General features: G+C 39.6%; 1 protein-coding gene and 1 long non-coding RNA gene across 3 annotated transcripts in view; one reads left to right on the top strand and one right to left on the bottom strand.

Moving 5' to 3' along the window:
- Positions 1-3,662: 3,662 nt before the first annotated feature.
- LOC135090104 (uncharacterized) lies at positions 3,663-8,568 on the bottom strand. Its single transcript, XR_010261758.1, has 2 exons — positions 7,890-8,568; positions 3,663-4,893 (listed from the first exon to the last, which is right to left on the bottom strand). It is a non-coding gene; the product is annotated as an uncharacterized LOC135090104 (long non-coding RNA).
- Positions 8,569-8,969: 401 nt separating this feature from the next.
- Positions 8,970-25,000, top strand: part of LOC135090101 (uncharacterized) — a 220,518-nt gene continuing 204,487 nt past the window's right edge. Inside the window, exons 1-2 of one of the 2 annotated variants that reach the window (XM_063986441.1) lie at positions 8,970-9,104; positions 15,485-15,558. In XM_063986441.1, the coding sequence (XP_063842511.1) occupies positions 15,498-15,558 (61 nt within the window). In that variant the 5' untranslated portion in view covers positions 8,970-9,104; positions 15,485-15,497. The remainder of the gene's footprint in view (positions 9,105-15,484; positions 15,559-25,000) is intronic. The other variant, XM_063986442.1, reaches the window with a different exon arrangement.

Below are 25,000 nucleotides of genomic sequence, written 5' to 3'. Positions count from 1 at the left end.
TGACCTGCTAATGGTGCTCGAAGATTACCTCCAGGGTAGGACCCTTCAGGTAGTAGTCAACGGGCAGTCATCAAGGCCTTCACCTGTCCGGGCCTCAGTTCCACAAGGCTCCGTCTTGGGCCCAGTCCTATGGAACATATACATCGACGACCTCCTCCGGCAGCTGTCATCTGTGGCAGCATACGCCGGCGACTGCACACTCTCCCGCTCCTACTGCCGCCTCGACAGTCAGCGTGCCGTCACTGAGTTGAACAGGCAGCTCGGACTGGTGGAGCAGTGGAGCAGTGGGGAAAGATGTGGCAGGTTAACTTCGCTCCTGAGAAGACGCAGGCGATGGTCATCTCGCGGTCCCCAGGTGCCTCACACGCAGTCTCAGGACAGCTGCGTTTTGAAGGCAAGAGCCTGCCACTTCAGGATTACATCAAGATCCTGGGCGTGTCTGTGGACCGCGGCCTACGCTTCGATCACCACATCGCTGTCGTCGCCCGCCAGACCTCTCTCTGAGTCTCTGCCCTACGCAGGATGGCGAACACCCTCGACCCACGGGGCATCCTCACGCTATACAGGGCACAGATACGCCCATGTATGGAGTACGGTGCCCTGTCCTGGATGTCGAGTGCCGCCACCCACATGCAGAGACTGGATGCAGTGCAGCGGCGAGCCCTGCGCTTGGTGGCCATCGATGAGGACCAACAGCACCCACCACCAGTAACGTCACTGGAGCATCGCCGGGACGTGTCGGCACTAGTGGTGTGCCACAAAACTCAGGTGCAGAGGGTCCCTCACCTTGACCCCCTGAGGCTGCTGCCACACACAGTGCAGAGGTGCACCAGAGCTGCAGCCAGTAGCGACGAGCTAGTGAAGGTGCCTCGATCTCGCTCTAGCCAACACCAGCGCACCTACACAGCCAGGACTTCGCGGCTGTGGAACATGTTCACGGCGGCCACGCCCCAAGTGCAGGACATGTCCACGCACCAGGTGAAGCTGGCAGCCCACAGCTGGCGCGGCACGCACCTGTCCCCACTGGCGCTTTAAATTTTTATTATTTTATTGTATTATTGTATTAGTATTATCATCTTTATGTTAAGTATGTATAGTGTTATTCCTGTAAATAATACTATCATAGGCTTTTTAAATAATTCCATACTCAACGTGGAATCTTAAGCCTTTCTGTAAATATTTGTTTAAATAGAGAGAGAGAGAGAGAGAGAGAGAGAGAGAGAGAGAGAGAGAGAGAGAGAGAGAGAGAGAGAGAGAGAGAGAGAGAGAGAGAGAGAGAGAGAGAGAGAGAGACTACTAGTAAACAGAGACAATACACGACACACACTGAAAGCCTGACACACACACACACACACACACAGATACAACAAATCCCTAATCTCCCCCTCCCCTCACCCCTTACGGTCGCAGACTTTGGTAATGCTTTCTGAAACGCCAAAAATACACCAAATGAACGGACGCCAATGGAAAGAATGACGATCCTATGTGGGAAATGACGACGCAGTGAACGAAACTCAATGGGACAGAAATATGAGAGAATAATGATAAAACTAATAAAGTATTGCTGCTGCTGCTGATACTACCACTACTACTACTACTACTACTATTACTACTACTACTACTACTACTACTACTACTACTATTAGAAAAGTATTGTTATAGCTTCTACGACAAGAACGGCAGTAAAAGTAACATCAACGTCGCCATTAGCAACAACAACAACAACAGCAACAACAACAACAAAAGCAACAGCAGGAGAAAACAATAATAACTACTACTACTACTACTACTACTACTACTACTACTATTAAATTTATTACTACTATTAATATTTCTTTTACTGGAACAACTGCCAATACTACCACCACCACCACCACCACCAGCACCACCACCACCACCAGCACATACCAATACCAGCAGTAGTGAAGAGGCACGGTTACATAACATCACTGCATTATAAAACCCACGAACTGTTCATAATAGGGGCAATCAATTAGTGCATATTAATTAGCAGTACACGATAAAGAGGAGCAGCAGTCTAGGTGAAGGGGGGAGGGGTGGGAGTAACGCGCCACGGGGACGAAAAATGAGGGAAAAATTAGTAGGGAAAAAATTTTGGGGGGTTAAAAAATGGGACGATGTTTTGGTCAGTGTTCCACTTTGACTATGCTAAAAATTTATGGATTTCATATTATATTCATGATGCTCTTTTTTTTTATCGCCTCTCTCTCTCTCTCTCTCTCTCTCTCTCTCTCTCTCTCTCTCTCTGGTTTTTATTTATATATTTTATTGTACTGTTATTGTTGTTGTTGTTGTTGTTATTGTTGTTGTTAGTGTTACTGCTGTTTTTATTGTTGTTGTTGTTGTTGTTGGGGGTGGTGGTGGTGGTAATGGTGGTGGTGGTGGTGATGCCATAGCGAGAGAGAGAGAGAGAGAGAGAGAGAGAGAGAGAGAGAGAGAGAGAGAGAGAGAGAGAGAGAGAGAGAGAGAGAGAGAGAGAGAGAGAGAACCACACACTCAGACAGAGAAAAAGAGAGAAACGTGCATCGTCTTAATTTCTCTTACTCACATTCTCTATCACCATTTTTTACCATCTCTCTCTCTCTCTCTCTCTCTCTCTCTCTCTCTCTCTCTCTCTCTCTCTCTCTCTCTCTCTCTCTCTCTCCCTTCAGTAGGACTCTTATTGAAGCAAATTTCCCACGGGACCCCCTGCGGCTGCGACAAGAGAGTCTTTTTTGACCTGCCTCTCGCTTCCTCCCTTCACACCTGCCCCCTCCCTTTGTCCCTCCTCCCCCCTATTCCTTGGCTTACAGGAGAAGGCTTCAATAGGTATTTTTCTCTTGCTTAGATTATAAGGGCTATTTCTCTCTCTCTCTCTCTCTCTCTCTCTCTCTCTCTCTCTCTCTCTCTCTCTCTCTCTCTCTCTCTCTCTCTCTCTCTCTCTCTTTCTGTATCTGTTTATCTATCTATCTAACTGCTTCTCGTTTTCTTGTCCGTTTATCTTTGTCCCCCCTCCGGCCACCCCCTCCCCCCTCTCTCTCTCTCTCTCTCTCTCTCTCTCTCTCTCTCTCTCTCTCTCTCTGTGTGTGTGTGTGTGTGTGTGTGTGTGTGTTAAGTAGTTTTTATCACGCGATGTTAATCAGTTTCATAACACACACACACACACACACACACACACACACACACACACACACACACACACACACACACACACACACACACACACACACACAGGGGCTGGGGGGAGAGGGAGGCTTCACAGTGGCTCAAAAGGGGGTTTGAGGTCTTTTGCCATAACCAAACCAGGATGAAGAGGACAAAATTAATAACATCGGGGGAGTTTCAAAGGGCTTCACCAGAGGCTTCCCAACTCTCTCCACCTTGAGTTTAATAAAGATACAGAATTACGAGAAGCTTCATGCGGCTTCGTGAGTTTGGCTTCATGGGATTGAGACCTTTACTGGCGGAGAGCGGAGGGTTGCTGGGAGAGAAGGAAGACTAGGGACTATATTTTGAAACGCTCCTGCTTGCAACTTCTCTACACTTGCCGTAACCCAAGACACATGAAAAGATGAAATGCGGAAGAAGGAAGAATGAGACAAGAATGCAAGGAAGAAATGAAAATGTAAGAAAGTACAAGATTCTTACTGAAGCTACAAGGGTTTTTAATTTTTTTTTTTTTGTTTATTTACGGTTTTGGGTTTTATAAGAAATACCAAGGGGATGAAATGCGGAAGAAGGAAGAATATGAGACGAGAATGGATGAGAGGAAGATACGAGAGGAAGGAAGGAAGGAAGGAAGGAAGTGCAAGATTTTTACTGAAGCTACGCGGGTTTTTCTTTTTTTTTTTCTTTTTTACGGTTTTAGGGAAAGATTTACAAGAAACACTAAAAGGATGAAATGCGGAGGGGAGAATATGAGACAAGAGTGAAAGGAAAGAGAAATATGGAAGGAAGGAAGAAAGAAAGTACAACGTTATTACTGAAACTACTTTTTTTTTTTATCGTTTTAGCGAAAGATTTACTATAGAAACACTAAAAGGATGAAATGCGGAGGGAAGAATATGAAACAAGAATGGAAGAAGTAAGATAAGAGGAAGGAAGGTAGAAAGTACTAGATTCTTATTGAAGTTACACGAGTTTATAAGATTTTTTTACAGTTTTAGGGAAGATTTGCAAGATTTTCTACATTATTAAAAGGAAAAAGTCTTCAGAACCCGGGTGATGATCTCCGTGGTCTTTGGAAACAGATGTGGTGAGAGAGCTGCGTTTGTAAATACTGGAGCATGGGAGCTGTTGGTCTGTACCGGGGACACTTGAGGCACGTGCTGTTTACTCTCACTGCTGTTGTTTTCTTCCTTTATTACCTGTTATTTGGACATTTATTTGCTATGTTGTTGTGTTTTGTTTACGTTTCTACTTCTGAGAGACAAATATTAACCAATCATTCGTATTTTTAATCATTATAATTTCATATGTTTATTTGTTGATTTTCTTACTTCATTTTATTTAATTCATCTATCTACTTATATTTATGGACTTATGTATTTAACCCTTCATTTATTTCATTCACTTATCAATTTTTCTTTTTCTTTTTTTAATTTCTTTAACTGAATGTTACCAAAAGACGAAAGTAGCAGTAAAAAAGGATAAACTAAATAAGAAAAGTTGCAAGAAGCCATCAGACCTTGATCCCCCATCTCAACCACCATTACAGGCTTGTGTGGAAGTAAATACGGTTTCCAAGATTGTTTTCAAGATTGCGGCCACAGATCAACAATTACTCTGCACAGTCATCAGGAGAGAGACAGCATCCGTGAGAACCTGACTGATAATCTCCGCAGCCTTTGAAGACAGTCTTGACGAGGGAACGAAGCGCCTAAGAAAAGAGGCCTGCGTGTGGAGGAGCAGGGAAGACAGAGATGAATATGTAATGAGATTAATCAGGTCGAGGTTTAATTATAGTTCAGTAAGACTTCATCCCTCATTAGAAAGTTGGACAAAAGTGGCAAGACATATCACCATTTCAGATGAGATATTCAGACGACACGATAAACATATGTAGGGTAAATAGATGAAATAAATATAACAATAATAAAATAAATAAATAACAGCCAAGATATGCATATATGGGTGAGATATACATATATTACGTAGTATAAGAAGATACGATAAACATATGTTCTAAAAGATATCAACATAGAGTACACGAAGAAAGAAAGAAAGATATAGAGGACAAAGGTAAAGAAACGGAAAAATCTGAACAAATAAAGAGAAAAAAAAGACAAATTAATAGATAAATAAATCAGCAAACAAAATTATAACTTCACACGTATATAACTAATTACAATTTCACACATACATCAGCGCCGGAATAAAAATAAACTACATTACAGAAATTACCGAAAAAAATAAAACCTAACACGTAAATCAGTAATTAATATCAATTTTATACATCATGTGGTCGCTAATTACCGAAAAACATTAGTATTATTACGAGGTGTGTGTGTGTGTGTGTGTGTGTGTGTGTGTCACGGTGACCTTACACACACACACACACACACACACACACACACACACACACACACACACACACACACACACACACACACACACACACACACACACACACACACACAAAGAAAAAGCTTATTTCTATAAAATCCAGGAATCTTTCACCTCATGTCAACACAAAATGAACGTTAGTAATTCTCTCTCTCTCTCTCTCTCTCTCTCTCTCTCTCTCTCTCTCTCTCTCTCTCTCTCTCTGTTTCTCTCTCTCAGGTGACACCACAGGTAATGGATAAACGTGTGCTGCATTAAGAGTCATTACGGCCTAAATTGTCACGTTGATGGAGGCGGAGCAACACTTTTACGAACACTGACTCACGCAACACTAAATAAATCCTGCAACACTGCCTCGCCTCAACACTTGTTCGCACCCCACTCGACTCATGCAACACTGTACTTCATGCTTCACTGCACTTGATGCTAAACCACTCAAGTCAGACTCACACTCTCTCTCTCTCTCTCTCTCTCTCTCTCTCTCTCTCTCTCTCTCTCTCTCTCTCTCTCTCTCTCCTTTACATCCTCCTTGTGTTCTATCCCCCTCCCCGTTCCTACCACCTGTGTTATGAGTATGAGCCTGCCTCACCATAAACTAGTGTGGAGTGAGGGAGGGAAGGAAGGAGAGGAGGGAGGAGGGAGGGATGGAGGGATGGAGGAATTTGGCTGGAGAGAAAGTTAAAGGCATACAGGAAGAAAAGAAGAGAGAGGGGAAGGGAGGATTGAGAGCTCGATGGAGGAAGAGGCGAGAGGAAGAGGGGCGAGGAGAAAGGGAGAAGGGGAGAGGAGGAAGGGAGAGTGAGGGAGGAAGGGAGGAACTCTGGTTGGAGGAAGAAAAGTTAGAGGCACACAAGAGGGAAAGGTATTTGGAGGGGAGCAGGTGGGTGAATGGTAGATGGGAAGAGGAAGAGGGGAGAGGAAGGAAGGAAGGAGGGAGGAAGGAAGAATGGTGGCTGGAAATGGGAAGAGGAAGAGGGGAGAGGAAGGAAGGAAGGAGGGAGGAAGGAAGAATGGTGGATGGAAAGAGGAAGAGAGGAAAAGGAAGGAAAGAATGGAAGGAGGAAGGAAGGCAGAGAGGAACAATCACAAATAAAAAGAGGAAGAGGGCAAGCAAGGAAGGGAAGAAGGAAGGAAGGAAGGAAGGAAGGAAGGAAGGAAGGAAGGAAGGAAGGAAGGAAGGAAGGAAGGAAGGAAGGAAGGAAGGAATGAATGAATGAATGAATGAATGAATGAAGGAAGGAAGGAAGGAAGGAAGGAAAGCTTTAAAAGTAGTAAAGATTTTGAAGTAACAACGAGATGGACGAAGGATGGAAGGGAGGAGATAGGCGAGACACAAATAAGGATGGAGGCAGGAGAGGAAAGGATCAACTTGTGAAGGTACGAGAGGGAGGTCGATTCTCAAAGTACATAAGCTCATTTGAAGTGCGTTGTGGCGTGGCCTGATAAGAACGCAAGGCCCTAGGTAGGCTGGGGCGTGTTAGGCTAAGTTAGGTTACACTAGGGGTGAAGCCAAGCTGACAGGGGCAAACAGCTGCACTGGGGAACGAGTGACAGATTGGAATAAGGAAAGGAGAAACTGGAGAATGTGTGATGAGCTGCTAAAAGGAAAGTAGGAATTTACTGGCAGTAACGTGGCCGTGGAAAGATGTGGTATGAGAGAGAGAGAGAGAGAGAGAGAGAGAGAGAGAGAGAGCGGGGGAAGGGGGGCATATACACAAGATAAGTGGGTGCTCAAGTTTCCCTGTAGCTTCTAAAATTCAGTTCCTCTCTAACATAACACTTACTGTCAACCTCTCTTCTTTCAAAGCAGAAAAAAAAAATAAAATAAAATAAATAAATAAAACACTGGGTACGATTTTAAATACCCGAGGCTATGGCACTGGGTGATTGAACGTGACCTGACACTGCAAGGAGTCGTCAACACCACCGCCACCACCACCGCCATCACCGCATCGCACATCAAACGGCAACTTTTTAGTTTCTCCTTTACTTTTTACCCGAAGAAGGACCGGAGCACGTCAGGGGAATTACGAGGAAACCTTTCTAGCTGATTAATAACTCTCGTTCAAAGCTTCGCCTGGATATATACTGTCCTTTTTTAATTACAGGCCGAAGTAGTAAGTCAACACAACCTCTCTTTAATATTTATGCATCTGAGACTGTGGGGATAAAGTTGTAATATTTCTTCAAAGGGTATGGAGTGAAGTGTCTATCTGGCCTCTATCAGCCTCCTATCAGCTGAACATCAAAGGGCGTTTCCGGTAAATACCTCAGTCCGTCCTATTTTGGGCCGTAAAGAACACGAGAGGCTGATGTAAACATACCTCTCCATGCCTCGTCCTCAAGTTGGCGTCACTCCTCACAGCCTTGTCACTCGTCACTCCGGCACTTCCTGCACGTCACGCAACACTCTAGTCCCTGGGTGGGCTTCACGGCAACACAAAATAGGCTTGGAATGTGTAGAATGTGCAATGTGCCGAACAATTCCCTCCCTTTGCTCCGTGCCTCACAACAATGTGTAGGACTGGCACGGGAACTGTCAAGTTTGTTATTAAATTGAAATTAAATGTATCCGTAGTGATATGTTTCTATTTTCAGTAAAATGCATTCTTGTTTTAATATAATTAGTTATTTAGTTATTAGTATCATTATTTACAGTTTTTACACATATGTAGAATTTATTTATATATATAGTATAGTTTTTCATTTTATGCACTACTTATTTTTTTTCCCAGGAAGTTGGTAGACTTCTAAAAGTCTTGAACATTTCCTTGATTGAAAATGTTTTCTTTTTTCTTTTGTATGAGTGTTTTTTTTTTTTTTCACCAGGTATAAAATCATTTGTAAAATTTTGCAACACACAATATTAGCATTGCTTGCGCTTATATCTCACATTATCATAAGCCACTTCACGCCATTATTACACCTACGTATGTTTCAATGAGTCTATGACAGCCTGAAAGCAACAGGATGCATTAAAACGCTAAAAGTTTAATAAAGCATCACAGAATATCCTCTTTATCACGTAAAAAAACAGGCATAAAAATAATGTCAATAATTTAGAATCCACCATTACGTGACATTATCACAGCACTTAACGATTTAGCAATTGCACGGCAGCCCAACCAAAAATCATATATAAAAACGTTTTAGAATATATAAAACATCACATAAAGCATCTCTTTTCTCACGTAAAAATAGATACCAAAACAATCTCGACAATTTGGAAGCGGCCTTTACATAACGCAAAGAACTTTATGATTTAGTGCATAGCTTAACAACTCCAGATACATAAAAAAGTCCTAAATTACATAAACATATAATAAATATATGTTATAAATTACATAACATATATAAAATATTATATTATTCACTTGTAACTAGATATCAAAACAATGTCGACAGTTTACACTTAAGATGGCGGGACCGTCACCACGACACCACCCCAGTCAACACTCAGTCTCCGAACAAGTATCAAGGGTGTAGTGTCAGTGTGTTGGGTTATTAATAAAACGAAGATAAAGAAATTAAAATGCCTGGTAAGTCATGATTGTTGTGGTCCAAGGTGTGTTTAAGATATCAGGCAATTCCCAGGTTTGTAATTAGTGCACGATAGCAGGTGAGAAGGAAGTTAGTAAGGAAAACATAAGTACAATTGGAGTGTTGTTATTCGTTTTCTGCTTATTTTACGGGTTTATGTGATTGAAAGTGTTGTGAGGAGGAGCAGGAGGTATGAGGGGATAAAGGGATAACTGGAGGAAGAAAGGGATGGATCGAGAAACGAAATCAAGAGGAAAGAGGAGACTGTAATTGCTCCCTGGCTATTTAGAGACTAATTGCTCCCTGGGTATTTAACGATTCGACACGCCTGACGCATATCAGTATAATCATGTACTTCTCTTCATTCTTAGTGTTTTTAGCCTCTTATTTATCAGTTTCTAATATATATATATAATAACCTTAATATGGATTTTTTCCCTTAATTACCGTGTATCAAGAGCATGTAATTATGGTAAGAATGCCAGTTTTGGTAAGATTACGTAAAATTAAGTGGGTTTGGAAGTTACTGAGATAAGTGTCTTCATCCGAGAGGTAAGGTTAGGTTAGCTTTACTTTATACTAATTGAGGTCATAAATTTCACTGCTGGTCCTTCATCGTGTAGCTCATAATAACAATAAATTAGATAAGAGTAAATTAATAAGTAAATGGCCCCTAAATACATGGTCTGTGTCTCGAAATCATTAGCCTAAGCTGATTTGAGTAATCCCCGTTTGTTTAGGCCATTATAGTAACCTGGCCACATTACACAATTAATGTTACGTAGCTTACGGAGAAAAGGAGGTGTAGGTAGCTGCTAACAGTCACACCACCGCAACTCACCTGGAAATAGAAAGAACAAAATAAATATAAAAAAAAATGACGGATTTATACCACACACACCAGAAAAAATAAATAAATAAATAAAATAAAACCACATCCTCATTAAAATAAAGATATTCACCAAAAGATACAAGTGAACTGATAAATTCTAACATCTATCACTGTTGTATAAGGAAAGGTATAGCTTAAGTTGTTTCTTGTTTTCTTCATAGCTATAGTGAGGCGTGAGGGTGTGCGAGGTAAGTGTTGGGACTGTGTGTGGGGGGGAATGTGTGGAGGGGGAAGGAGGGATAGAGTGAGGGAGGGGGGGGGCGGAAGGAAAAGGCAAAGAAAATGATTGATGTATTTTTTTTTTTTTTCATTCTTTACGCTACAACGAGGTCATCAGGCGTCGTGTAAGGAGGCAAGAGAGAAAAGGATATTTGGGGGAATAAAGAAAGGAAAATTAAGGAATAGTGAGGGAAGGATGGTGGGATGGAGTAAAGGAGTAAGAAGGAAATAGGAAATAAAATAAAAAAAAGTAATTAGATGATAAAGGAAATAAGGGAAATAAAACAAAGGGATGAATGGAGGGAGAAAGGGCTAGAGGAAAAGTTAAAGCAAGGTCATGTTCTTCAGGTTAGGTTAGTTTAGTTTGAATAATGTATTATAATTATTAGGCAAGGTATAATTTCCGCTTCACGAGATATTGTTCATGGCAAACTGAAGGAGAATGAAACTTTGGATCATAAAAAAAAAAAAAAAAATAATGAAAGGGCCGAATGTTACCATGATAGTAATTACAGGAAGAGTGGCAGTGATGGCCGTAATGAAATCATGAACATAAACAAATGATAAAAAAAATAAACAAATAAAAAAAATGCGTTATTACACGAATTCAAACAATACAAACAAATTTAATTAATTCTCCGTAACATCACAAATAATACATACACGAAGTAATAAATAAATATACCAGTCCCTCTGTTTTTGAAGCCTGGCGATATAATTTGTAGCTTAACAATATTTTGAAGCTTAATTGCTGTTGTGTTCTTTACTACATGAAGCTTAACGAAGCCTAGTGTTGCAACGGTGTTATTGTTACTGATACTTAATAAACATATCAATATTTGAAGCCCTGTTGCTTATGTTTAAATTTTCTAAAGTGTATTGTTTTAATTGCAGACTAGATAGTGAAGTTATTGTTATTGCTACCTAATAACTATCGATATTAGAAGTTGTAATTAAGTGTGTTGTTTTAATTAATGGCAGAATACCTTTCACTTGTGCCTCGTATACCCTGAAGAGGTTTGTGATTCAGAACATTTCAGCACTTATCTATCAACTTGTAATTGTGCTTCCATCGTGAGTGGGCGGGGAAAGATTTACTTGCTAATCTTACCTTTGTGCCAGAGTTGTTTGGTTGGGAATGTAATAAGTTTCGACTCTTGTTTGGTAGCTTGTTTAGGTAATGTGATTTGTGCCATAGTTATTAACTTGGTGATCTGATCAGTACATAGTGTTTTTCTTCTCTTGTTTAGCCTAGTATAGAATGGCGGTCGTTATTACTGTACGTGTAGGCACAGTGTTGTTGATCCCTCTATCTCATAAACCTAATTAGAAAGCAATACAAGCCTAAACACATTGTTAATCTAATGGAGACACGAGGTAAATAGATAAATATTACCAGGATAAGGTTAGGCCTGAAAACATCTTGTAAACCTCTCAGCATGTCAGGCATGTGGGTGCCGCAAACCCAAACCCAAACAGTACTTTAAATTTCATTGTTCAAAATTAAGTGTGTATGTAGTTAAATTAGACGGGTACCAGAAAAAAAAAAAAAAATTCAAAATATTTTCATGGTTTTTAGTAGGCAATATATTCTCTAACGCTACTTGATGTATTGTAAGATGTTTAAGACTGACAAGTACTGAAAAAATACTTCATAAACAGTATGAAATCCAAGATGAAAGACAAAAGTGTAAACGGAAAATTTTTAGAAGCCTAATAGCGCGTTAAAGATGAGACAGGTAGAAGGAACAGCCTGCCTCATTAAAACACCTGTTCGCTGATTGTGATGTGATGGGAAGCATGAATTACGTGAAAGTAAAAAAGATATCTAAATTAAGCCTGCCTAAAGCATCTAATAAGGGAGAACAGGCTGCACATACAATTTTTATTGGCTTATGTAAGAGTGGTAATGTCAGTGTGTTGTTGTTGTTGCTGTTCACCCTTTACACAATAATGCTTAAAAAAACAAGATAGGATTCAGGAAAAAAATATTTATAGACTACTCCTACCTATATTCTCATAATACACACTACTGCTACTACCACTACTACTACTACTACTACTGCTACTACTACTACCACTACTACTACTACTACTACTACCACCACCACTATTCCTATTGCAGATGCTAATGCTCTTATGAGAACGCTTGCAAGTAATTACCGAACAAGCAATGTCCTTGTATATACTCAGAGAAGCATATTAATTGCACACACACACACACACACACACACACACACACACACACACACACACACACACACTCAGGTAGGTAGTCATGTCCCTTTCATCACCGTCGTTTTGACTCTAATCACCTTAATTAGTTTGCATTATTAATTAAGAACACCTCATTATAATAATTAGGAGACCCATTTTGGTGATTAGGTATTTGTGCGGTTTTGTCTGCGTCTTATTGATAGGTGATTGCCTCTCTCTCTCTCTCTCTCTCTCTCTCTCTCTCTCTCTCTCTCTCTCTCTCTCTCTCTCTCTCTCTCTCTCTCTCTCTCCTTTCCTTTTCTTTCTTTACTTTTCTTTTTCTTTCCTTTCCTTCCTTCCCTTCCCTTCCTTTTCCTTTCCTTTCCTTCCCTTCCCTTCCCTTTCCCTTCCCTTCCCTTCCCTTCCCTTCCGTTCCCTTCCCTTTCCTTCCCTTCCCTTCCCTTCCCTTCCTTTCCCTTCCCTTCCGTTCCCTTCCCTTCCCTTCCCTTCCCTCCTCCTCCTCCTCCTCCTCCTTTATTAACCGTGCTTCCAAAATTCTATGGTAAAAGTAAAGTGTTTCTGAGCGATATTGTAGAATATTAATATCGGCATTGTGTGTGTGTGTGTGTGTGTGTGTGTGTGTGTGTGTGTGTGTGTGTGTGTGTGTGTTGGTAAGAAGTGACTCATGTATTGGTGGTTTTACTGGTTTGTTTACTTCCTTATTAATTTGATGTTTATTGCAATTGAATTCTCATTTGTACGTGAGCTTTGTTTTCAAGTGCAATTGTGTGTATGTTACTAGCACTACTTCTCTGCTCTTTTGTATTCACTTTTAATTTACCCTTGATTGCGTTGGTTGTGTGTATTTATTTATTTATTTATTTGTTTGTTTGTTTATTTATTTATTTATCTATTTAGTGACTTGTTTGTATTGTCGAGCGCTTCAGTGTTTTTGTAAGCTTGTTTCATTGTATTTCTTTATATTTTGCTCGTGTGCGGGTTTCATATTTGTTTTTTTTTTTACTTTTATTAATTCTTTTGTTGCATTCGAGTATTTTTTCGTGAATGTCAGAGAGAGAGAGAGAGAGAGAGAGAGAGAGAGAGAGAGAGAGAGAGAGAGAGAGAGAGGGTAGGGGAAAGTGTTGCCTTCAGATAAAATGTAGTTTAGTTACGAACCGTCGACGTTGTTGATAAAAAAAAAAAAAAAAACCGAAGAATGTCGTATGTAGTTTTGATTCCCTCTCTCTCTCTCTCTCTCTCTCTCTCTCTCTCTCTCTCTCTCTCTCTCTCTCTCTCTCTCTCTCTCTCTCTCTCTCTCTCTCTCGCCCACGTGTCCTGTGAGCTTACAAGAGAGAGAGAGAGAGAGAGAGAGAGAGAGAGAGAGAGAGAGAGAGAGAGAGAGAGAGAGAGAGAGAGAGAGAAAAATAGTTTAATTACTCACTTCCTGCGATAAAATTGCGAAGCGTTTAAGAATACACTGCTTGCAAGAGAGAGAGAGAGAGAGAGAGAGAGAGAGAGAGAGAGAGAGAGAGAGAGAGAGAGAGAGAGAGAGATGTGAAGGAGTTTAATCAAAGGTGCGTAGGAGAAAATAGTGTGGGATCCAATGATGTCTTCTGTAATTAAGAGAGGAGCGAATAGAGAGTATTAATTTCTCTCTCTCTCTCTCTCTCTCTCTCTCTCTCTCTCTCTCTCTCTCTCTCTCTCTCTCTCTCTCTCTCTCTCTCTCTCTCTCTTTAATTAAGGCAAGGGGGGAGCAGATGCATGATGTTTGTGTGTGTGTGTGTGTGTGTGTGTGTGTGTGTGTGTGTGTGTGTGTGTGTGTGTGTGTGTGTGTGTGTGTGTGTGTGTGTGTGTGTGTGTGTGTGTGTGTGTGTGTGTATGTGTGATGCGTCTTTCACCTGGCGGCTCTGAATACATAAGTAATTAAGGAAAGGTGGAGCAGGGTTTTTTTTTTCTCTCTCTCTCTCTCTCTCTCTCTCTCTCTCTCTCTCTCTCTCTCTCTCTCTCTCTCTCTCTCTCTCTCTCTCTCTTGTATCTTTATTAGAGCGAGCGGGATTCGAACCCTGGATGTTTAGCATCAGATCGAGGTATTGAATCTCCTTCCTGATATGTCAATTGGATTGCTTTATTGAGAGAGAGAGAGAGAGAGAGAGAGAGAGAGAGAGAGAGAGAGAGAGAGAGAGAGAGAGAGAGAGAGAGAGAGAGTGTGTGTGTGTGTGTGTGTGTGTGTGTGTGTGTGTGTGTGTGTGTGTGTGTGTGTGTGTGTGTGTGTGTGTGTGTGTGTGTGTGTGTGTGTGTGTGTGTGTGTGTGTGTGTGTGTGTGTGTGTTCGTACCTAAAATGTTTATTAGTTGGTTGCCTTCTGAAGGTTTCTTTAATATAATTTTGTAATTTTAATTTCGGAGAACCTCAGACGTTATTTTGCGCTACTTTAATTATTTGGACTTTGGTTTTCTTCATATGTTGAGAAAAAAAGGTGATATATACTCTTATTTCTGTGTGTGTGTGTGTGTGTGTGTGTGTGTGTGTGTGTGTGTGTGTGTGTGTGTGTGTGTGTGTACGATTATGTAGAAATTAAAAACTTTTGATCACGTAAGATGATGATGATGATGATGATGATGATGATGATGATGATGATGATGATGATGGTGATGATGATGATGATGGTGGTGATGATGATGATGATGATGGTGATGATGATGATGGTGGTGATGCATGAATTTAAAGGTAGTGAAATTTTTAACAGTAATGTAACAAGTAAAAATAGTAGTAGTAGTAGATGTTGTTATAGTAATAGTATTGCTATTTGTTGTTGTTTTTGTTTTTGTATCAGTAGTAGTAGTATTGATATTAGTAGTAGTAGTAGTAACAACAACAGCAGTAGCAGTAACAATTGTAGTAACAGTAGGTAGCAGATCTTGTTGTCGTCGTTTTTAGCTGCTGCTGCTGTAATAGTAGTAGTAGTAGTAGTAGTAGTAGTATTAGTAGTAGTAGTAGTAGTAACGACAGTAGTATTGCAGCAGTAACAGTGAGAGTGCGTGAAGGTAACAGTGTCTTCCTCTTTTCCCCTCAGCAATGGCGGAGTGATGGAGGGCTGTGAGGGTCGCCCACGTTCACCACGGCCCCGGGGAGCACGCTGGAGGGGAGGTAGAGAGGGGCACGGAAGGGGAGGGAGGGTGATATAGGGAGGGAAAACTTGTCCTGGAGTCTCTTGTGTGTGAAAGTTCCATACCTCCTCCTCCTCCTCCTCTTCCTCCTCCTCCTCATCTTTCTCTTCCCAGTATTTTTTTTTTTGTCTTCCTCCTATTCCTCTGTTTTCTTCTTGTTCTCGCTTCTCTCCTTGTTCTCTTATTTTTTGTTCATGGTCTTTTATTGTTCTTGTTCTTCGTGCCCCTATTCTTACTCTTGATCTTTGTGTTCTTGTTCTTTTACTTATTGGTTTTTGTCTCCTCCTCCTCCTCCTCCTCCTCCTCCTCCTCCTCCTCCTCCTCCTCCTCCCATAATCTTAATGTGCGGTGTAAGGATGGAATTAGAGGGGATGCCGTCTCCTAGGTGCTCTCTCTCTCTCTCTCTCTCTCTCTCTCTCTCTCTCTCTCTCTCTCTCTCTCTCTCTCTCTCTCTCTCTCTCTCTCTCTCTCTCTCACCCATTAGCTCCGTCCTCTCTCCATTTCTTCGCTGTCATCTGTATTTACTCCATCTGATTCATCCCTCTCTCCCTCCCTCCTTCCTTTTCCTCCCTTTCCTCCCTCCCTCCCTCCCTCCCTCCCTCCCTTGCCAAGAACCAACCTCCTACTGTTTTCCTAATGCAAGACTCCCTTTCCTCTCTTTACCTTCCTTTCCCTTCCCTTCTCTTCTCTTCTCTTCTCTTCTCTTTTCTTCCTTCGCGGCGCCTCACCTTCCCAGGACAGGTGAGAGAGCGAGCCGGCCAGGTAAGGTCTGATGTTGTTTGTGTGTTTGTTATGAGTTATTTGTTATTTTGTTTCTTTCTACTTATGTTATTCGTTCGCGTATTTTTTGTCGTTTTTTATTTTTATTTTCATTTATCTATTTATTTTTATCTATTTATTTTCCTTTTTTGTGTCTACTCTTTCACTATCAAACAGTTTCCCTTCTGACTACCTATAGGTTATTTATTTATTTATTTTTATTATTATTATTATTATTATTATTTTTATTTTTTTTAGTTTCTTATGTTTTGTACTCTACTTTACATTTTTATTTCTACTACATGTTTCCCGGCCTTGTCTTTCTTCCTGTTGTTCATTCTCAGTCTCTTGATTCTCATTCTGGCTGCATTAAATTTTCCACTCTTCACTTTTTCACACGTTACTTTAGTTGCAATTTATGAATATTAGCCGGATTTTATATTGATCATCTTTTCTCCACAAGTTCTGCATTTAGTATAGTCCCCATTAATACTTACTAGTTTGCATATTTTTCTGCTAATATTCTTTTCGCAGGTCACTCGTATGCATTGAATGTGTTGTGCTGGTTTACACGTATTCGTAATATCTATTTGACTGAAAACATGACATTCTTTTTCTATGTGTTGAGGTCAAGTGTCCCTCTCTCTCTCTCTCTCTCTCTCTCTCTCTCTCTCTCTCTCTCTCTCTCTCTCTCTCTCTCTCTCTCTCTCTCTCTCTCTCTCTCTCTCGTGTTCTGTTTATTTTCCAGTGGCTCTTTATGGATTTACGAGTATCATATATCACAGTTCACAAGTTACACGCATCCACGGCATTTATTTATTTGTTGTAAAGCGTGACAGTATTGTACTCTGAAGGTGAGTTTCCTTTTACTTTCTTTTACTTTCTTTTTCCTTCGTATTTCCATTTATTTCCCTTTTTTTTTGTAATGCTTCATACAGCTGGCAGAGATTTTCCATATGTCACGGTTCATTGGTTCCAGTGACATTCTTGATTTGTTTTTTCGATTTTATTTCTTTTATTTTACTTGTTGTTGTTTTTTTGTTGTTTTTTTGGTCGCGTTTTGTAATTTTTCGAGGGTTCAGAGGGATTATCGTGCGTCACAGCTCACAGGCAGCCGCGGTGTTTATTTGCTGTTTCAATTATCACAGTGTTGTTTTGTGTTCCGAAAGTCAGCTTAGTTTTTCATTTAATTTCTCTTCAACTTTTTTTCCTCTTTCTCTCGTTTTCATTTTATAATATATATATATATATATTTTTAATTCTTTTCAGGTTGTTTGTATTTGTTTATTGTTCATCTTGTCAGTAGTACGTTGCTTTGAAAGTGAGTTGTTTTTCTTCTAAGTTTTATTATTTATTTATTCATTCATTTATCTATCTATTCGTCGCTTGTTTTCATTTTAGGATTTATATATTTTCTTTAGAGTTTTGTTATTCGCCACCTGCTAATCATTACAGCATTACGTTGTTGTGAGTGTAGAGTTTTTTTTTTTAATCTTTGCTTTTTCTCTCGTTTTAATTTCTTTGCATGACCATAATTACTCAAAAAGGTTTAATGCATATTATTATACAATTTTCTCAGAGTTACGCGTTTTCTTTCAATCTGCTTTGCGCTTTTTTCTTTTTACTGTTTTACTGTTTTTTTTTTTTTTTTTTTTACAATTACTAGTTTTATTTTCTTTGTATTTTATTTATTTTTTTTTCAGACAGTTGACATAAATGTATTCTATATAGTGCCAACATTTTACCGTGATTTGGAACTGAATTTCTTTTAATCTGCTTTCTTTTCACGTACTTTCACTTAATTATTTTTTTTTCTCATGCAGTAGAATACAACTTTTTTTTTCTCATTTTTCATCCGCAACGAATTCTTTTTTCTTACGGATTTTCACTTTTCTTTCCTGTACATTCATACATTCTAGTCCTTTCATTTTTTCCTCCTGTATTTTATTCTGACTCTTACCATCCTTGACCTTCAGTGCTTATGTGTGTGTGTGTGTGTGTGTGTGTGTGTGTGTGTGTGTGTGTGTGTCTGTTATTTTACATACATATTCTTTTGGTGCATATATATTTTTCGTGTCTGCAGGAGGAGGAGGAGCAGCACGGAGGGGAGCATTTGCACTACTTTCACAGGGCGCTGGAAATACGATGGGAAGGAAAAGTTTGAGTGTGGGTGAAAAAGAGAGAGAGAGAGAGAGAGAGAGAGAGAGAGAGAGAGAGAGAGAGAGAGAGAGAGAGAGAGAGAGAGAGAGAGAGAGAGAGAGAGAGTAGAGGGTTAGCGAACTGGAGTCACTTGGGGAAATGGTTCAGAGAGAGAGAGAGAGAGAGAGAGAGAGAGAGAGAGAGAGAGAGAGAGAGAGAGAGAGAGAGAGAGAGAGAGAGAGAGAGAGAGAAATGTATGCACGTGTTACAGTTTCCCCCAAGGATATAAATGCTAGCCAAACTAAAACACACACACACACACACACACACACACACACACACACACACACACACACACACACACACACACACACACACACACACACACACACCTAATATTATTGAAAACCTTATCTAATCTTCCATCTATTACACATTATCTATTATTGGAAGGGGGAATGGAATGGGAGGGAATAGGGGACAGATTATGACCTCAATATTGGGGGAGGGAAAGAGAGAGGGGAAAAAAGGGGACGGGAAGGGGAGAGAAGGAATGGAAGAGGAGAGGGGAAATTACCTGGAGGGCGGGACAGGGAAAGGGAAATGAAAAGGAGAGAGAAGAAAATGGAAAAAAAAGAAAAGATATGGGAGGGGTGAAAGAGGGAAAGAAATGGGGAAAAAAGAAAGGAGAAGAAAAGGAAAACAAACGATGGTAAGAGAAAGGGAAAGAGAGGAGGGAAATGAAAAGTGGAAAGAGGAGAGGGGAAAGGGTGATAAAAAAGAGAAAATGAACAGGAATGTGTTTCGTGCCAAAGAAAGGAAAGGAAAGAGAAGAAAACGAGAGAAAGATGGGAGAAAGAGGAGGGAAACACAATAGGAGGAAGAGGAGGAGGGAAACACTAGAGGAGGAGGAGGAGGAAGAGGTGGAAGAAAGGAGAAGTAGAATAGATAACTAATTGAAGACATGATGATGGGAGAAAGAGGGGAAGAAGAACGAAGGAAGGAAGGAAGGAAGGAAGGAAGGGAAAAGGAGAGTTGTAGCGAGAGACAGGTGGAGAGGGAAAAGGAAGAGGGAGATGGGAAAGAAATTAATCAATATTTTTTCCTCCATATATTCATTACCGAAGAATTTTGTATTTGTTAAAGCATTAAAGTCGGTGTGTGTGTGTGTGTGTGTGTGTGTGTGTGTGTGTGTGTGTGTGTGTGTGTGTGTGTGTGTGTGTGTGTGTGTGTGTGTGTGTGTGTGTGTGTGTGTGTGTGTAAACAATAAAAACCATTAAATTCCTCAGTTTATACATTTATAGCAGATATATAAATAATTTATAAATGAAATAATCGGTAAATAAACAAATGAATGAATGTTTTTTTTTGTTTATTTGTTTGTTCGTGTGCAACTTTTGCGTGGAAGCTTTGTAAGTTATCACTGTTGTATGGTGTAGAAAATGGGATTTATGCTCTCTCTCTCTCTCTCTCTCTCTCTCTCTCTCTCTCTCTCTCTCTCTCTCTCTCTCTCTCTCTCTCTCTCTCTCTCTCTCTCGTGCACAACATACTGAGAGAGAGAGAGAGAGAGAGAGAGAGAGAGAGAGAGAGAGAGAGAGAGAGAGAGAGAGAGAGAGAGAGAGAGAGAGAGAGAGAGAGAGAGAGATAGGGTGAGTTTCCCTTTCGTGTGGTGGTCGATGTAGTTACGCACACACACACACACACACACACACACACACACACACACACACACACACACACACACACACACACACACACACACAGAGAGAGAGAGAGAGAGAGAGAGAGAGAGAGAGAGAGAGAGAGAGAGAGAGAGAGAGAGAGAGAGAGAGAGAGAGAGAGAGAGAGAGAGAGAGAGAGAGAGAGCACGGATCCACTTTTCCCATCCAATCTCTTCCTTGCAAAGTAATAATTCCCAAACGTATTCCTGCTTTTTTTCTTTTTTTCTCCTTTTTTAAACCTACAATTTTTATTTCCCTTTTTTTTTATCATAATTTTTCTCCCCCCTCTTATTCTCTCTCTCTCTGCCCTGAAGGATGTATGTAGTGTACAGGCCCTTTCTCTTCATTTTATTTATTTTATCTTCTTTTTATTTATTACTTTTTCTCTTTCTTTTATTTTGTTTATTCCTATTCACTGTTGCTTTGTTTTGTGCTTTTGTATCTTTGTTTCTTTCTTTTTTTCTCTCGCATTGTCCACTCCTCTCAAATTCTTTCCCTCTCCTCTCCTCGTTTTCTTTCTTTTCTTTTCTTTGTTTTTTTGTTCTCTGTCTCTCTCTTTCCCTTTGTTTCTATCCAGTGTTCGTCTTTTTACAGCCTCTCCTTTCTTGGGTCTTCTCCTTTTCATCTCTTCTTTACTCATCTCCTTCTGTAATGTTGGTTCTCTCCTTCTCTTTCCCCTCTTTTTGTCCTTGCTTCCTTTTCTGTGTTACTTCTATTCTCTCCTCTTCATTTCTCTTCCCTTTTCTTCTCTTTTCATTTTTATTTCCTCTCTCTTACGCTGGTATATTTATCTTTTTCTTCTATTTTGATTTCTTTTCTTCCTCTTTTCCCCTTTTTATCCTTTCCTCTCTTCTCTCCTTTCCTCTCCTTTTTTTTTATTTCTTCACTCATGTTCTCTCCTGTCTCCTGTTCTAGTATGCTTTTTTAATTTCTCTTGTTTACTCTTTTCTTTTCTATTTTCTCCTCTGCTCTCCTCACTGTGCCTCTTCCCACTGACTAATGAGTGTGTTTCCGCCTGAATTAGCGAAACATTTTATCTTTTCCTCCTTTTTTCGAGAAGAGAACAATTCGAGACCTCAGTGAGAGAGAGAGAGAGAGAGAGAGAGAGAGAGAGAGAGAGAGAGAGAGAGAGAGAGAGAGAGAGAGAGAGGGTTTCAGTCCTTCACCCTAATCCATATAAGAAATAAAAAATAAAGAAAAAAGGAGAAAAATGAAAAGGAAAATAAAAAAATATTGAGTATTCGTTCTTGAAATACTAATTAAACGTGAACACCTGCGTGGCTGTGGGATTTACCTTTGTGTGTGTGTGTGTGTGTGTGTGTGTGTGTGTGTGTGTGTGTGTGTGTTGACTTGGTAACTCGTGTGTCGGTTTAGCAAATGGTCTGTCTATCTTTTTGTCTGTTTTGTATGTTTCTTTTATTTTTTTATTCTTCTTTTATTTTTTTATTCTTCTTTCTTTTATTCCGTTTTATTTCATGTCAAGAATATCGGTTTTGCTTCTACGTGATTCTGTCTGTCTCTGTCTCTGCCCCTCTCCCTCTCCCTCTCCCTCTCCCTTTCTCTCTCCCTCTCCCTCTCAGGTTAATTACTAAAATATACTTTTTTTTTTTTTTAATTCCCCCTGGCCTCTAAGTTACAGCGGTGGTTACATTTGCATGGGACAGGAAAGTCATGCATTTGCAGAAGTTAATAAGACTCGTACACAGGTTAGCATAATATTAAACCCTGACCCTTAGCGTGTTTATTTATTCTACCATACCTTGTAATTAACTCACCTGGCGATACGGATAATACGGGGTGATTTAATTAGTGCGGCAGGTGGAAATTTTGCGTATATTTCGTGATTATTAGCACTGAAAAATCTGGTGACCTTTTTTTCATATCATTATTCAGTATGGATTGGATGGTTGTGTTAGAGGCATTATGAGTTTTCTAAAATGTGTAGGTGTCTTATCTCGACCGACTTCTTTCAAGGGCTGTATTGGGAGGTAATGAGATATAGAAGGAGGTTGTTATGATTAGATTTGGGAAAGCTTCTACATCATCAAAGAGGAAAACACTCGTGAGAACCCAAGTGGTCATTTTTGAGGCCTTTGAAAATCATTCTTATGAAACCCAAAATGTTTAGATGTACGAGTGTATTTCTTTTTTCTCTCTTAATTCTTTCACAGTTTTATTCATGATCTTTCTCTATTTTTAGACTCAACCCTCCGCAGGTAGCTGGTGCATCTTTCCTTAACCATTAACCATTCTGAGACACTTTTTCTTGTTCCACACCCACCTCCAAACATTGTACTCGTTAGGAATTACAAAACCAACTCTTTTTTTCTTTATCCGTGTCTTTCTTGTAGGTGCTTATGAAGATCCTATACTTTTAGTGCTAAGAATTTCTGTATATCGCAGCGAAAGGGTTGATTTCGAACTACATTCTCTTAAAGAAAACTGTAGCATGGAAAAGATAAAATTAACGTCCTGTTTTATATTGTTGCTTGTGTTTATGCAAAGAGTCATTACGCTATTCTGAAAGTCTCCACTTGTCTCTGCCTTACCGCCTTCCTCCTGCACGAGCTGCTTCAAGAGAGGAGTGTCAGGACACCTACACAACAAAACTGACCAATCTTTGTGACTTATTCCTTGATCTTTCTGGGAGCAACAGGTTGAGTGGGCTTCCTCTCTCTCTCTCTCTCTCTCTCTCTCTCTCTCTCTCTCTCTCTCTCTCTCTCTCTCTCTCTCTCTCTCTCTCTCTCTCTCTCTCTCTCCATTTTTTTCTTTCCCTTGGCCAGTCTCCCTAACACGTGAAAAATGTCGAGAAGGGACGACCATAACAATAAAGGCTTGGAATTAGTGGCTGTGTATTGTATCTAGTGAAACCCTTGCTTGAAAAGTTTAGTTTTATACAGTTTTGACTTATAGCGGAGTGTTCTGGTAAGCCCCAAGTGGCCATCCGGATTCTAAGGATTAAAACTGTACTGTATTTTGAGTTAAAAGCTGTACTGTGAGATTAAACGTATACTATTAAATAAAACCTATACTATATCTTAAACCAACGCTCTAAATCAAAACCTATGAAACAAAACCTATACTATAAAAAATAACGTATACTATAAACAAGATCTTCACTGTACGTAAGTTAAAACCAAGATCAAATTAAAACAATTGCTGTAAATCAAAACCTCCACTAAATGAAAGCCAATATTGATAATTATATCCTATTCTGTAAGTGGAAGTCAGAATATAAAGAAACAAAGCCTACACTGTTGCATGATTCTGTGGGGCAAGTTTAATGCACAGAGACGTAATGTTAATGAACCGTAAGAAACGTCACCAGAGTTAATGAATCAGGGACAGGTATTCAGGCAGGTTTCATTACAGCTGGAAGAAAACGGGACACACTCTCTTAACTCTTTCTCATCACTGCTAATAAAACAAGGCCTAAATTTAGTGGAATGGTACTCTGTGGATATTTTAACATAAGCTGTCGTGATTTCTTTACAGTTCAGGAGGCTGGGAATAGATCGTGGGTAATATTCTGGTGACTGATGGTAAAAGTGAGGGTATTATTGTTGTGGGTTTGGTGGTGAGAGTTGGGATTTGTGAGCTGCCTTGAAATTCCTTGTTATAGTGGTTGTTTTGATAGTGGTGGTGGTTGTGGTGGTGGTGGTAGTAGAAGTAGTAGTAGTAGTGGTAACAGCAGCAACAACATTCGTAACAACAACAGCAAAAAAAATAGCAATAACAACAACAACAACAACAACATCATGATAATCATGATAATAATAATAATAATAATAATAATAATAATAATAATAACAATAATAATAATGCCTCAATTTTGCCTGTAGGTATAGATACACAAAAGCAAAGGCCACGAACGAATATTGCAATAATGAAATGGTACACAATATATTTGAATGTACGGATATACGACAAAATAAAGGCACACATGTTAATTAACACTACCAACAGGAATAATGAAAGGTTGTGTTACCTGTAAGAATTGCTACCAGCCCTTAATTACGTGACACGAGAGGGACTGATCTGAGTTTTAAATGTACCATAGCGTGGAAATGATTTGGGTTGAATATTCCCCCTAAGAGTTTAATGACCGCAGTTTTAATTGTACGATAGGACGAAAATGTATTTGTGATGAGGCATGAAACTGCCGTATGCTTTCTGATTGTAACTGGAAGAGATGATGGCACGTGTAAGCATTTGGGGTGCTCAGGAGTATTTTCAGAGGCAACACAGCTATTTACTTTGTTTCTTATGGATATGTTTTGCCCATTCATTGTGCACAATCCTTAAATTAGTAAGAGATTCATGAAAATTATTTTGGAAATTTTCGTAATTTTTCTTTTTTCTTTTATTTATTTATTTATTCATTATTATTATTTTTTTTCAGTGTTTCTCTCTTAATCCTTTCCGCTGCTTGAAAATTCCTCCTTTGATTAACAACAACTTTTTAAACACTTATTTTTTTTTTTTTTTTGTATTACACTCACTTAATTATTTCTGTGGTAAAGAAAATATACATTATTCTCTCTTTTTCTCATGTCTTCTATAATAAAAAAGAAAAAAATGTCCATTCCCTTTTTTCTCATGTGTTCTGTAATAAAAAGAAAAAAATAACCTATTGTCTCCTTTTTATTCTCTTTTTTTCTCATCTTATGCAGAATAAAAAAGAAGAACACAATTAACCTCATATTCTCTCTTTTGTCTTTTCTGTCTCCACGCAAACAGTGTTTACAATGCAGTGGAGGCTAACAAAGGACGTTCATAACAGTAAAAGGGTTAAACTAACTC

The sequence above is a fragment of the Scylla paramamosain genome, chromosome 34 (assembly GCF_035594125.1).
Source record: "Scylla paramamosain isolate STU-SP2022 chromosome 34, ASM3559412v1, whole genome shotgun sequence".
NCBI classification, from domain to species: domain Eukaryota; kingdom Metazoa; phylum Arthropoda; class Malacostraca; order Decapoda; family Portunidae; genus Scylla; species Scylla paramamosain.
Note: the sequence above shows the minus strand (reverse complement) of the source record. Positions and strands in the feature narration are given on the sequence as shown.